Here is a 14,306-nt window from a genome sequence, read left to right as displayed (position 1 = left end):
CAGTGGGTAATTAAGGCAGCAGTGACAAGTGAACTTCATTGATTCCTGATTTTCCTTTCAATACTAGGCAAACATCTTAGGAGCACTATACAATATTGTGCAGGTAAGTGACACTGGGGTTGAGGGGTTTGTACCAGAAAATAGAAGAAAAGTCAATGTTACTGAGAATTTGTAATTACATGTAACAACAAATGCTGAAAAGAAAAAAGAATACCTTATTATTTATTTGATATTAAAGTGCTCAGCCTCAAGTAACTGCCCACCTCCAATAACCCTCCACCTTATAGGCAGAAAAAAAATGAATTATCTCCTAACCTTGAATAAGTGCCTACCCCATACCAGCTAGATCGAAAAAGACTAAGTTCTACTAAATTAAGAGACCAAGTTTTCGTAGTACAGTATTTTAAAGAAACTTTCAATGAACAGTTAAAAATCTGCTTTGGAACTCAAACAAAATTACTCTATCTCCAACAAAATTACTTTTGATGAAAACTGTGAGAATTCATTAAACACCCAGCCCAAATACACGCATTAAAGTGACCAACTTGAATAATAGCCCACTCTCAAGGTGCAAAACTTTAGTGAGCACCCAGGCAAGGCACTTAATCAAATAAATATGGTATTTTGTTATGGGACCTCTTCATTGTAGCGGTACATGCAGTCACGTTTTCCAGTAGGTGTAGTGCTTGATTTATAAACACACAAGCTGTTTTATAAAAACTGCATTGACAAATTAGATTTGCAATTATTGAGAATCTATTTTATACCAATACAGCATTACATTTCATTTCACCCTTCATTAATTCGGCTTTGCTTTTTCAAAAACACTGTATCTCAGCTCCAGGTTTTGTCCAAATTACCGTTAGTTAAAATTTTTTGTTCATTTAAGATAGACAATATTATTATTTTTGAACCACTGTGCAAATTAACCTTTTAAAAAAATAATGTATGAAATAGCTGTACGTATGATCTGGAGATAGTTTATCTACAGTGTATATGTAAACTGCTTTTAATAGACCTTTTTACCAATACAGCAGCCATATTGAATTAATTCGATTTAAGGAGTATTATAGGATGCCCAGGGGGCATGAGCACATTAATTTTTTTAGTTTGTATTTTGGAGTGCTTTTCGGGAAATTTTTTCGTAAAGTTTTCTTAGAATAAGATTGTAATGGGAAAAAAGATCCTTGTGCCCTGTTTGGATGTAATAATGATCGCCTTTTTCTAGTTCAGCATTAGAAATATGGTCTTTCACTGTATATTTCTCGGGAAAAAGGTGATCATGATTACATCCAAACATGGCACAAGGATCTTTTTTCCCATTAGAATCTTATTCTAAGAAAACTTTAAGAAAAAAATGTTCCGAAAAGCACTCCAAAATACAAGCGAAATGTGCTCATGTCCCCTGGGCATCCTATAATACTCCTTAAATTGAATTAATTCAATATGGCCACCGTATCGGTAAAAAGGTCTATTAGTACCCTTATTTTGTTCGGCTGTTGATAATAATAATGTTATTGAGGACAATCACCTGTCTTTTTCCTTCAATTCCCAATTTATTTTTGTGCATTCCTCACAGCAGGTATGTCAATGCCAGAAATTTCAAACCCATTGAATTTATTGGGTGGCAACAAGCTACCTTAAACTTCAAGGACACTTTGGAGGATTCTTGCTGATCTCAGCAAGACTGTTCTTTGAAGTGCAGTGCCAACTCAATCCCAGAATTATTTATGTTTTTTCAGTTAAACCTCCAGTTTCTTCAGAATAGTACCCAGTGCTCCAAAACAAAAGGGGCAACTTTTACACCTTCATCTTTCACAAGTAGTATCTTCATGCCAGATGAAGATATTAAGTCTTGTTGACTATACTTGTTGTTGATCTCTTGTTCGATGTCCACCCTTTTGTCACAAGGACATGCAATATCAGTGATGAGGCAATTTTTGTTCTGTTGGTCCACACACACGATGTCAAGGCGATTGTGATCCAGTTTCCTTTCTGTTTATATTATATACAGAAATCCGAAAGAAATTTGAAAGTCTTATTATCCTTAACATCACAATATTATTATTATTGTTGTTGTTGATGATGTTATTATAAGCATGGGTAGTACAGAGGTTCATACACATGTACAAAAATAAACTACCTTAACCACTATTTTGGGCTCTAATTTGTGGTTATTGCTCACTTTTTTCAATGACTGTGCTTTGCAGATTTTAGTAAAACAGATGAAGGTGCGAACAGATGGTTAAGCAGACCCTGCAGCAGCTAGATGCCAGCTCCTTGGTTAATTCTTCCAAACCCCAGAGTTTAAGGAGATCCACCTACAAGCCAACCACCCTTTAGTTCACATGCATGGCCATTGTCATTGATTAGCAGTGGAGCTAGTTGTCACACCAGTACATCCTCCTCTACTGCAGCCTCCCTCCCCACATTCTCCTTTACTTTAAGGAGTGGCAGTGATGATGAACATAGGATGGAGAATGGATGGATTAATCTCTAGTTGTTGCCATTGTTTGATTAAATTTAGTATCTTCACTTTGAATTCTGTTTTAATTTTTACAAAACTTTTTTTTAGAAAAAATTGAAATGTTTTGAAATCACTCATTCTGAATATTCCAATCAACCTTGCAACTGTACCTTGTATATTTCTTTGAATGAATTGTCAACATGTCCGAACACTTTTTAGAGTAAGGTTTATCAACTGACACAACTTTGCACGTTTTCCTGTCAGAATTATCAAACTTTGTTCCTGTATTTGAACTTTAAAATAAATGATGTTACGCGATTTAAAATCTGTGTTTTTCCCTCATGCGTTGGGCAATTAGTTTAAGTGAATAAGACTGGGGCGGTGATAAAAATGGTAGAATGGTCGGAACTGTTAAAAATCATTTTCAGTATAATACTGCAACCCCACAAATAAGTCCCTGAAATGCAATGAAGTTCAATGCTGACCAGGAAACATATCGTGAGGTATCAATGGAGTGAAAAGGCGGTATCACTTTTTTCAATATCAGGCATGGAAATTGAAAGTATCGTCGAATTTAGTACAATAAACGTGTTGCAATTTTCGCGTATCAGGGAGTTTTGCCACGATTTCAACATCGGTAATTTCATCATGAACCGTGGAATTCCAGTGGTGTTTGAGTCCCTGGTATTTGACGTACCATGGAATTTCGGGGAAGAGAAAACACTCGAAACTTCACGTATCGTGGAATTTCATCGCATTCTACGGAATAGAATCTTCACGTGTCGTGAACGTTTGGAGTATAAATTAGGATAACACAATCCGTAGCGCGGAATTTTAGTGAAAATGAAAGGCAAAAATTGTAGCGTTCATCAACGGCACTCCATGATTCTCGGCAAATCTAGAAAAATAAGGACGTTTACAGGTCTTGACACGCCGCGTTTCAATGACGTGTCCGGATATCGGATATTCCATGCCGCGGAAAAAGTTCGATTCAGGAAAAATACGGGTCCTGATACTCAATGTATACGCTGCGTGTCCGGAACCCGATACCTCTCCATACTCCCGTTTTTCTCAAGAATACGGGTTCGTATCGACTAATATCGGGACCATGACACAACTCATTTCACACAGTGGTAAGCTAGCAGCAGGCCGTGATCCGACACGACGTTTTCTGGTCTATTTCGGATCTTATGTTTGATTTTCTTTTTGGCCTCATGTCTCGATTCGGGAAAAGCAACTGAGAAATCGAAGCAAAAGAATAAGAATCCCGACCCCCGACTTCCAGTCGGCGTTTTACTTACAGTCGCAACACGGAATGATGTTATATTCTATTGAGTTGATATCAATACAGGTGTTGAAAGCCTTGGGATGTTTTTCAGTTTAACCAAGAGAGAATAATGGAACAGACAGGGACACGCTCAGTTTAGATATTGTTAATTTTAGAGAAGTTATTTTTTTTTTCATGACGGAAGTTTTGTATCACCCTGCCCGAGACGTCCGCTTACTTAATAAGTCTTTATTTAAGGCTTCCGTGCCTTTACTGTAGAATGCAGTGGTGGATCCCGGAGAGGGGGCCCGAGGGGCCCGGAAGCCCCTTACTTTTAGACCAAAATGAAACCCGAAAGGTCCACCCCGCACCCCCCCCCCCCCCCCCCACCCCTCTCCCCAGCTGAAAGTCTGGATCCACCACTGGACTGTTTGGGGTTCATTTATGCCTTAACAAGTATCAATGTCCACCGTGTATTGGTTTTACTGTTTCGAAAGGTAAAAAGTATATGGTTTGCCGACTACTCCGATCCTCTGGAAGCCTCCGGGCCGGCTCTGTTTCATTATTCCTCTTGGTTTTACTCAGGAAGAGAAACGCAAATGAACGTCAATAATTTCCATTTTGGAAATTTTCTGCCCAATAAAAAACGTACATGGGAAACCGAAATAATATTGATAATATTGTAGAAAAAATATACTTAGAAAAATTGACCTTGTTTCTTACCACGCTTGGATAGATTGAAAACTGTTAACACTGGCCACAAGATACTCCTGACGTATAAGGTTTCCTCAGTAATAATTCACAATCTACTTGGCCTGCAAACAGCAAAATTAAAGTCATTACAATAGAAACCAAAAAAAGCGAAAATATTTTGAACATGGTGAAATAGTCGTTTCCAGTTCCGAATTACTGAGAATAATAAGAGAAAAAGACGCAGAGTATTTTTACTATCATAAACGTAAAAGCGTATGCAGGCCTCGGATTTTAACTTGATAAGTCGAGAAGATCGATCAAATTTGCTTCAACAATAACTTAAGACAGAGCTTAGAAATGTGTTAACAGCCAGATCCGAAATTTGTCGTTATATTTGCCAGAGGACCGACGTCCTGTACCATTATTCCTTTTGGTTCTATACTCAGAAACGGAAATGCAAATGAACGTCAAATTTCTCGAGCAATAAATGAGAATGAGAAAAAGCGAAACTACAACCAGCGAGTTCTCGTGTTCTCACTGTATTGCGGGCAGAGAAGTGGAACGATTTCTCACTGAACTAGCCCTGAAGTTATCCGAGAGGAAACAATTGAAGTATAGTTTCGATCGTAATTCCTTGCTAAGAGAAAAATAGTATCTTTCAACATCAGCAGTTTTATATGTTATATTGAAACACAAAGTCTAGTAAGCAAAACCGTCTTTAAACCAATGCTACATACATGATATTTTTTTCCTTGTGGGACTTGAGTAAACCAGACATCGTAGTTTTCTTCGAACAAGGCTATTAATACACGGCCGAAATATCTGAAACTGAGGCAATGTTTTTAGACACGGTGGTATACATAGGCACGAGATTCAACGAAAAAGTTGTCCACGATGTAAAGACATATTTTAAACAAATGGAAACCTTCCAGTACACACATTTCACCTTTGTCAAAGGAGAAGCCTTGAGAATCCTACAAAACTCCTCTGAAGCAACGTTTGAGGAAAGTATCATTCAAATTTATATAAAAAACACTTGATGGACAAAGGTTACCCATACAATTTGAAAGGAAAATCATGTTGCTAGCATAAATAAAACTCGCAGGCAGCGTTCACACTTGCCCGGGCACGGTCGGCCGAAGTGTGGTACTCGTTGAGCACGAACTCACCCTTTTTGCGCAAGTACCCACGCTAAAATTCGGATGGTGCCGGTGTCCGAGTACAAGGTCTCGACCCTGTACTCCGGCACAAAAGTGGGCACCGGATCCCTCTGTGCACACAATTTTTGTAAGTTCCGGGCAGTCCACTGCTTTGTTCTCGCTGCTATTAGCTCATGTTTCAATATGGCGTCTGACCGGACATTTCATTTTTTTATCCGCTCTCCCTCCCTCCTTCCCCCACCCCCGATAGAAGGCTATCCTATGTAGTTTTTGTTGTCGGCAGCATTGAAGCATCCTAGAGGTCTAAAATGTTCTTAGCCTGTTCCAGGCGTTAAGGTCGTATCGTGGGGAACACACCCTGCTCCACTATCCGAAAAAAAGACAGAGGCCGCCTTTTATTGCTTATTGCGGGGAGGGGGAAGGGGGAGCGAAAAAAAATTGGAATGTCCAATTTTATTTTATGTCCAATTTTATTTTATTTTGCTCCGCCGCCGCTGCAAAGGGTACAAATTCGTGGCTAAAACTATTCATTGGTTCGAGTTTTATTTCCTTTGACTATAATACGTGAGTTTGAAACAAAACGGGATCCAAAGTAAGACAAACTTGAACCTAAAAAACACGGATAGGTAAGGGTCATTTTATTGTATAAACCTAGAGTAAGGACCTACAATTTAGGTACCGTTTTTCACTCAGAACATTAAAATCAAATTTGTACGTAATATATTATTAGGTGATCTGGTATTTATTGAATCAAGCCGCTATCTAGTCTGCTACACAGCCGTTTTTAGTGTCGTCACGCAACGCTCCTCCCCACTAACTTTGTGGGCAGGAGCGTTGCGTGACGACACTAAAAACGGCTGTGTAGCAGACTAGCCGTTACCTGGTTACTTTATCAAATGTAATCTACCCTCAGGAAGTGTATTTACCATGTTTACAGTTGTTTATCAAAACGCAAAAAGTTACAACCATTGATCAGCGGTTGGCAGTCTGTATACTGCGGGTCTGGTAGCTACTGTAAACTACAAAATAGAACACTCTCCATTTTAAAAACACACACAAAAAACTATTAAAGTCAATTGTCCTTAAAAAATGTCACGAAAAATTGTCACGAAAATGCGGATGTTTTACTCTTATCATGACTTAAATTACTTTCGGTTTCAAATCACTTTCCGTCGGCTTTGAGGAATTGACCAATTAAGGAAAGAACTCTAGTGCCAAAAAATCGCACACAGGAACTCTGTAAATATAGTATCAACTTCTGTACGAAGCTTGTTTTCATAACCATAAATTTGCATTTCTTTATTTTCAAAACACTGCGGAGGAAATACTGCAAAAGATCCAATGTCTTAAGTTTCGCTCTTTTTTTCTACAGACTTCGATACTACAGATAGTTATGTCATAGCATTATTTCAAAAACACAGCAATTTAAGACCCGCCTTATGTGTTTTTTTCCTTGAAATTGTGCAATGTTAATAAGTCATACTGGACACTAAATCCGAGAGTTGGCAATTACAACGCAATAAATTCACTTCGAGAGAGAGGGGGTACAGCTCAAATACCTCGAGCTGGTATAAAAATGATACTGCTTACTCTAACTGTCCTTCTAACAAGTAAAATAGTAGCGGTTTTTATAGCCAAAGCAAGACATGTTTGTTTTAGCTGACCGTGGGAATAAAAACAAGGTAAACTCGGTGTGGGTAATGTTTTGGTATACTGGTCTTGGGCCCGGTTCAGACGCCGATCTTTTCATAAGCCGAACCTAATACATTGAATTAAGGTACAAGAAAGGTTCGGCGTCTGAATCAATTCAGGCGGTCTAAATAGTTAGGGTCGGTCTTAATTCGAATTAGCTAAACGTTCTGCTCACGAAAAGTTTGGAGTCTGAAAACCGGGCCTTACATGGTTGCGATCGGCAAGAAGCTACAAACCAATGAAGTTCAGTTAGTTATACGCTCATTTTGTCGACAGACTGCGATACTACAGAAAGTCATGTTGTCATGTCATGTAGCGTTTTGAGACCTGCCATATGTGACTTCGTTTCTTATTAAATTGTACGACGTAAGATTGACGATGAATCCGACCGCAACGCCAAAAAAGGTAGTATCTTTTTATACCAGCGCAACTTATATGAGCCCAGTGTACCCCCTCTGACTCTCGCGGAGAATTGTACAGACACGTTTCAATGAAATCATATTGTGCAACCATTCAAAGGAGAACCCTTCAAATTTACTTGGGGATAATTCTTTTTAAATGCTTAAGTCATAGAACATAAGATAGTTTTGTCTCTTTTAGGAATGAAAAAGGTGAATGAAAATGAAATGAAAACTTTATTTTAGTGCTTTGCAGCCAATGCTGGTGACTAAGCTAGAGATCTTCAACGGCATAAACAGCACTAGAATTTGGTTTTAAGAAATTCTGGACTCAATTCGCTTGTGCACGCATCAGTTCGCGACTCCAGGCGAGACAAGAGACAGCCATGAAATTTGCCCACTACAATTTTGGACACATTGTGTCGAATCATAATTGTTTTTCGCTTCACATTCATACCACTTTTTTTTGTTCATTTTTCTCACCAAACTTTCCCTGGGCGGTATGCTGTCAGGGGCAGGTTGAATTTGTCCTTTTTTTAGGAGGAAGGGGTGGGAGTTCTTTTACTTTACCCCATTGCGCCTCCTGATCGAAGTCTTCGGCATCGACATTTACATAAACATTTTCGACCTCTTCATTGGAGTTCTCCAGTTGCAAGTAGCTTGATGTTCCTACCTCGACAGTGTTGTAGTTGGCAGATTCCACACCATGTTCAGCACTATCGCCGGTACTTTGTCCACCTTGTTCAGAATTGCTCATGTAGCAAGCCGAATCGTCTTCAATGTGGGAGAATTCTCTTTCGCAGCATTCTGCATAAGCCTCATCGCCGTCATCGGAATCCAGAGTATTGACGGGAGAAATCGAATTTGAAGTTTCCTCTCCTGTACTCTTTTCAGTTCCATCTTTGTCCGAACCAACATTTCTGCTCTCTGAGCCAATTTTAAAATTGTTTAGCGTCCTAACCGAAATAAAAATGTTCCTGTTTTCATCTGTCCTGTTTTCCACTCTGTCAAACCCGTAAGAAGAGGCCATTTCATCGATGGTGCCGGACAACACACGTGATTCATCCCCCAGCCCTTCTTTTACACCGACTTTTTTCTCAAGATCATTCACGTGGTCACGCATGTCGTTCAACTTTTTCCTGATTTTAAGAAACTGTTCAATGTCTTTAAAATCCATGAAATCGTCCTCGCATCGGTTTGAGATTATCAATTCTTTTTTCAACCTACGCGATGAAGCGATGGCTGGTTTTTCTTGACTTGTTTGCGTAGGACATTTGACGTTGTTTGGTGTGCTGGGATTCGTTGACGGTACAGTAACTTTTTTCTTTTGTGGGTTCGTGTTCGTCTTCAGTAGATTTTCCTCTGTCGAAGGAGACGCACACCAAGTATCAATCTCCTCGTACGTCCCATCTTCCACACTGTCTTCTTCAGCACCAATTTCCTCAGCTCCCCGATAATCATTGATTTCGTAAGATGACTCGCCATTTCGTTGCCTTTCATTTTCCAGCGCACATTCTTGGGGTTGTGACCCACAAATGTCGCTTTGGGTTTGCAAGGTTCCAGCACTATCTTGACTAATGATGTGTCCTTCATCTTTGACTTCGGTGTACGCAAATTGGTCCTCATACCATTTCCAGTTTGTTACATTGACTACTTTATAAGCAACATCTGATAATTCCTTCCTAGGAGGTAACACTGGTAAGGGATTTTTACTTCTTATGAAGGCAACGTTTTCTTCTTTCTCGACGCGCTCTCCAGGACAGCTGTCCCCGCCTTTCCTTGGAGGCAGTGGTGGAGGAGGACTGTCTTGTAGCATTAAGCTATTATTTTCTTCAGTGTCAGCAAGCAATGGCCTGAGGAATACAGGCTTTGGTGGCAGCTCAGGTTCTGGATTACCCCTTCTCTGTGCCGATTCGCTGTATTCATCGTTATTTGTCTCTCGCCAATTTGCCTGTATCACTTGATAATCTTTGGATACGTTTTCATACGCTGCCATTGTCACCAGCTGATTTCTTGAAGTGGGCTCAAATGAAGACGGACTTTGGAGTTTGACAGTTTTGGCTTCATTTGTGTCTCTTGAATATGATCTTGTTTTAGGGGGTAGGGCAGGTACCTCAGAATTGAATTCATCTTTGTGATTGACTTCATGTGAAATTTCTGAAGATGATGAATTTTCGAAAACGTCACCAAGGCCTTTATTATCTGTAATAGGCTTGACAACCGCACCTGGTTCAGATGTTTGAGCGTCTCCACTATTTTTTGGAAGGAGTTTCCTTCTTGGAAGAGGTTTAATGGATCCTGGCGAAGCCTTGTCACGCGCTTTAGAGTCATAGCGTGATCTTGGAAGTGGTAATGGACAAGTTTTTTTAGGCAGCTGAACGCGGAAACGCCTGACTGGATTTGCTGTGAAATAGAAGGATTCCTTCACTGCATTGTCTAGTTGTTTCACTTGACAGTCATTTTCCTGCAGGAGCCTTTTGCATTCTTTTACCTTATCGCTAGCTTCCGTTGAGTCGTCCGATCTGAGGCGAACAGTGATGTCAAGAGTCCTAGGGAAAACGTATAGCGACAAGTCGTGGTTGAACGATGCCGCAAAGACCATTGTCACTTCGGTTTTGTGTGTAAGAAGGACGTGACCTAAATGTGCCAAGGACTGTGAAGCGAAGCGGGTATTGGGCTTTGATAAATCAGATATAAATCGAACATTTACTGGTAGGTGATTGTACGCTAGAATCTCGTGCAAGTAGTATTCTGAGGGGTCCAAAAGCGGCAGAAACTTTCCTTTCACATGAAGAGGGAGTAGAACATCCCGGAATTCGTCTTGACTGAAGACAATTTGGCATTTCAACCAGTGAGGACTGCTTTGTTCATCCCTCAGCAGTTTCAGCTTACTTCCTGAAACGATCCCAGTCGTTAAAATATCTTCAAGAACGAGAATAAAAGACCATTGAACATTGGTAAGTTCTTGAACTGTTTCAAATGTGCTACATTCGAGCGGAAGAAGGTAAACTTTGGTGTTGGAATTTTCTTGTATGCAAATCTCTTGACGATATTCATCAAGTCCTAGAATTGCTTTCTCTGTCTCTAATCTGTGGAAAAGTAAGACCTGATCAGGGTCCAGTGTATCGTCGTCATTAGCTCCACAAAACCCATCGACAACCCTGACTGTCTTTGGTAAAGCATTTCCATAACGATCAATAAATGCAGCGAGATCGCACAATGATCTTTGCGCGTGAAAGGCCATGATAATTAACATGAACGTGCGTGTGCTGTTAGTGATTTGATATGCGTCTTTCCTTCAGCGAAAGCCACTAACCCAACGGGATATTCATATTTGTGTTCCACAAAAGGTCAATTATGTAGACGGGCGTGAAGCCAAAATTTAAAATCAGAATGTTAAAAATAGAACGGAGGGTCCTAACTCATATCAAACCAGTCCATTTTGTTTTTCTGACTGAATAATTTTACAAATTATCTTTTAACTATTAAAACCTCGACCTAACCAAATTTAAAACAGTTTGACCGTCGATAATTATGCCGAGGATCGGCAGGGAATGATAGGCCGGAGTTCCTGTTTGTTTAAAATCATAATCTTCCCTTTATCTCTTTCGATTTGGCATTCGGATTATAGATTCCCACCCCTGCCTCGGCCAGAAGTTGCACAAGCGTTTCAGATCCTGAGAGTTCGGGGCCAATGTAAACTTGACTTGTGCAATCAGCTCGATCGACCCTCCGGCCGCGATCCGCATCAGTATAAATTGATAATTGCCATCAAACCTTGTCCAACTTGATGAAACAAAACTAAACTTCTTAAAAGATGAGATAAATCCGGCTTAAAAATTACTTTCCAAATACTTCACAACATTTTTATGACGTTCTTATACTTCTTACAGTGTTTCTTGGTATGTTGTATGTTAATCGTGTACTTCAGTTTTAAATTAAAACATAATTAAGTCTTAGATAAAAGGGAAGTATGAACCTTCGAAAACGATGTATTGGAAGCATTTAAGTATTGGTTATATGTTTAAATAATTTTTTCCACTTGATACCAAGAGAGTTTTAACGAGATCTGATTGCGCGGACGTTAATGATCATGTATTATGTCATTTTCATTGTGTTTATTTCAGTTTTGAAAGACTATGAATAGTCGAATCTAGTTTTCTTTCTTTCTTTCTTTCTTCGCCACCCTAATCGGCCTCTTTGACTGTTAATATTCAAGGACTTCAAGATATCAAATGGCTCCATGTGGATGATTTTTGTACAACACCTTTTTCAGGAATTTCCGCGATTTCTTAAAAGTTACGTTATACTCGTTTGTTATTCCTTTGACACATGTGTTTCGTTCAACAATCGTGGATTTCTTTGACCAAGTTAAAAAACATGAGACGCCTGTAGTTTAAATTCAAGCTTGCGGCATGTTTATTTCTATCCCCGACGTCATTAAGGCGTATTAAAGGGACAGTGTCCCGATTATGCGCACGCGCGAGCGTCATCTGTTTTTTCTGTCACATTGACTCGACAAGATTTCCTTCCGGACCCCACCGCCGACGCAGATTTGTTGTTTATATTCCCAAGGAATATTTCAGAGTTTCAAAGAAGTCTTTCGTCTTATTTAAAATTTGGCTCGCGCCACGAAGACTCATCGCGATTTTGTTTCTAGCAGGGCTGCTTTGCGACCCGAAAATCTCGTTCCGCTCGCTTTAAAATTAAAATAGCTTTTCTAATTTGAAACTCCTGTCAGAGGTTAATCGTTCCAAGTCCAGTAATATTTGCCTAATTTGCTCGCGTTCTAGCAAATAAAAATGCAATCTCAACGCTATATGAATCATCGCAAAGGTTAGTCAATTTCATTGCACTAGTTTTTCTAAACATGCATGTAGCGCCTGTTTGTTTGATTTTGTCGGCCGTAGGGAGGTTCATTTAAAAGTTTTCTAACGCGTCGTTGCAAGACATTCTGCTTCACGAAGCTCCCCTCCACAGGATCTCCTCAGTCACATCAATGTCTCAATGGTTTCTTTCTTACAGTCTTAAAATTGTAGCTGTTTCATTTCTGCGTATTCCTTTCATAATTATCTGAGCTTGTATGGAAGTTAAGATAGCTCAAGAAATAAGCCTTCAATCGGCATCAAAGCGCTTCCCATCTTCTGGTCCTCCGGCCAACGGCAATAAAAGTAACGCCAAAAAATCCAGATTTCGCCCAAATCGAAACTTAACAGGAACAATATATCATTGATCTGTAATCCTGAGAACTTTTAGTGTAGTAGCGAACTCGGCCAAGCGCGATGCAAACGAATTTTTCAAGGTTCTCTTACTCTCCTCGCATCTTTTGATTTCGCGACATCCTGTCCAAAAAAAAACAGTTTGGTGCATGCGCAGTAACGCGATACTGTTCCTTTAAAACTTCAGTGCTGTGTGAGCATAAATTCCTGGTCGAACAAACATCATGTTGTCACGAAGCCAAAGAAGGAAATCTACAATATTTACATCAGGACGCTTTCAGCATAGCGTGCGTGGTGGATCTTAATTGTAACCTGCGATCAGGCGGTCCTTCTTCACATTATTTTTTTGCGCTTTTCCTGAAAAAAGAACTTCTGATTGCTGGTTACCTTGCGTGCTAGTTGCAAAATTTAAGTTGTGAGTAGAACATAGAATCGTTAGAGATAAACGCGCTACGCTAGGTCAAATTAAGTTCTTAAACCTTTAAACCTGATATCAAAATTTAAATTCTCATTTGTTGTATTTATGCACTTTCTATAGACGCAGTGGGGAGAAGTTGTTAGAGAGTCCATTAAATTCATCTTGAGTGATCAGTCCCTTAATTGTTGTACGTGACCATAATGTTTTATGGAGCAAAGATATTGGAAGAGAGCGTTTGTTGGCAAAGGGCGCTTGAAATTTGACATGTACAGGAAGTTTTTGGTTGACGAAAGTCGTACACTCAAGACGTTACCTCAGATAGTCTGCTACACAGCCGTTTTTAGTGTCGTCACGCAACGCTCCTCCCCGCGTTGCGAGACGACACTAAAAACGGCTGTGTAGCAGACTATACCTTAGATGGCTATAGTTTTTTTGTCACCCGCCTCATTAGTGCGGATAATGTGGTAAAACGTCATGCTTTTTAAAAAATTCCCTTGAGAAGTCACTATTGAATGTGTAAGCGGCCTTACAAATAAATTTATGTATGCCTATGTGGGAAACAGCGAAGTTCAGCATTCAGAATAAGATAAACGATGACAGGATGAGGGGTACAAGTAGAAAGGATTGTTTCGCACGGCAAGGTCCGGGTCAATATTTCACAATATCGTGGGCATCATGCAAGAAATTAAATTTATCAATTTTCTTTTAATTTCAGTTAAATTCAGTTAATTTAAGTTTCTTCTTTCACACGTTCAAGGTTTAGAAGGAATTGTGAACTGTATTTGGCAAGTTTTTGAGTGACAAGGTTTTCCCTTTAAACGTCCCCAAAAAATTGGCAACTTACAACATCGCTTCCGGTAGCGCTCATACATCGAAAATGGACAAACGTGTGGTATTTCTTGATGCCTACGGTAGAATCGGTTTCTTTAGCAGAGACCCAAAAAAGCGCCACTAGAAATCCGTGATGACTGCGGAAGTGAGATCTGCCTCAG

General features: G+C 39.7%; 1 protein-coding gene across 1 annotated transcript; it reads right to left on the bottom strand.

Moving 5' to 3' along the window:
- Positions 1-7,739: 7,739 nt before the first annotated feature.
- On the bottom strand, positions 7,740-11,077 carry LOC140928468 (uncharacterized). Its single transcript, XM_073378223.1, has one exon. The coding sequence runs from the start codon at positions 10,931-10,933 to the stop codon at positions 8,186-8,188; it is 2,748 nt and encodes a 915-aa protein (XP_073234324.1). The 5' UTR covers positions 10,934-11,077; the 3' UTR covers positions 7,740-8,185.
- Between the last annotated feature and the right edge of the window lie 3,229 nt (positions 11,078-14,306).

Source organism: Porites lutea, chromosome 2 (genome assembly GCF_958299795.1).
Source record: "Porites lutea chromosome 2, jaPorLute2.1, whole genome shotgun sequence".
Taxonomy (NCBI): Eukaryota; Metazoa; Cnidaria; class Anthozoa; order Scleractinia; family Poritidae; genus Porites; species Porites lutea.
Note: the sequence above shows the minus strand (reverse complement) of the source record. Positions and strands in the feature narration are given on the sequence as shown.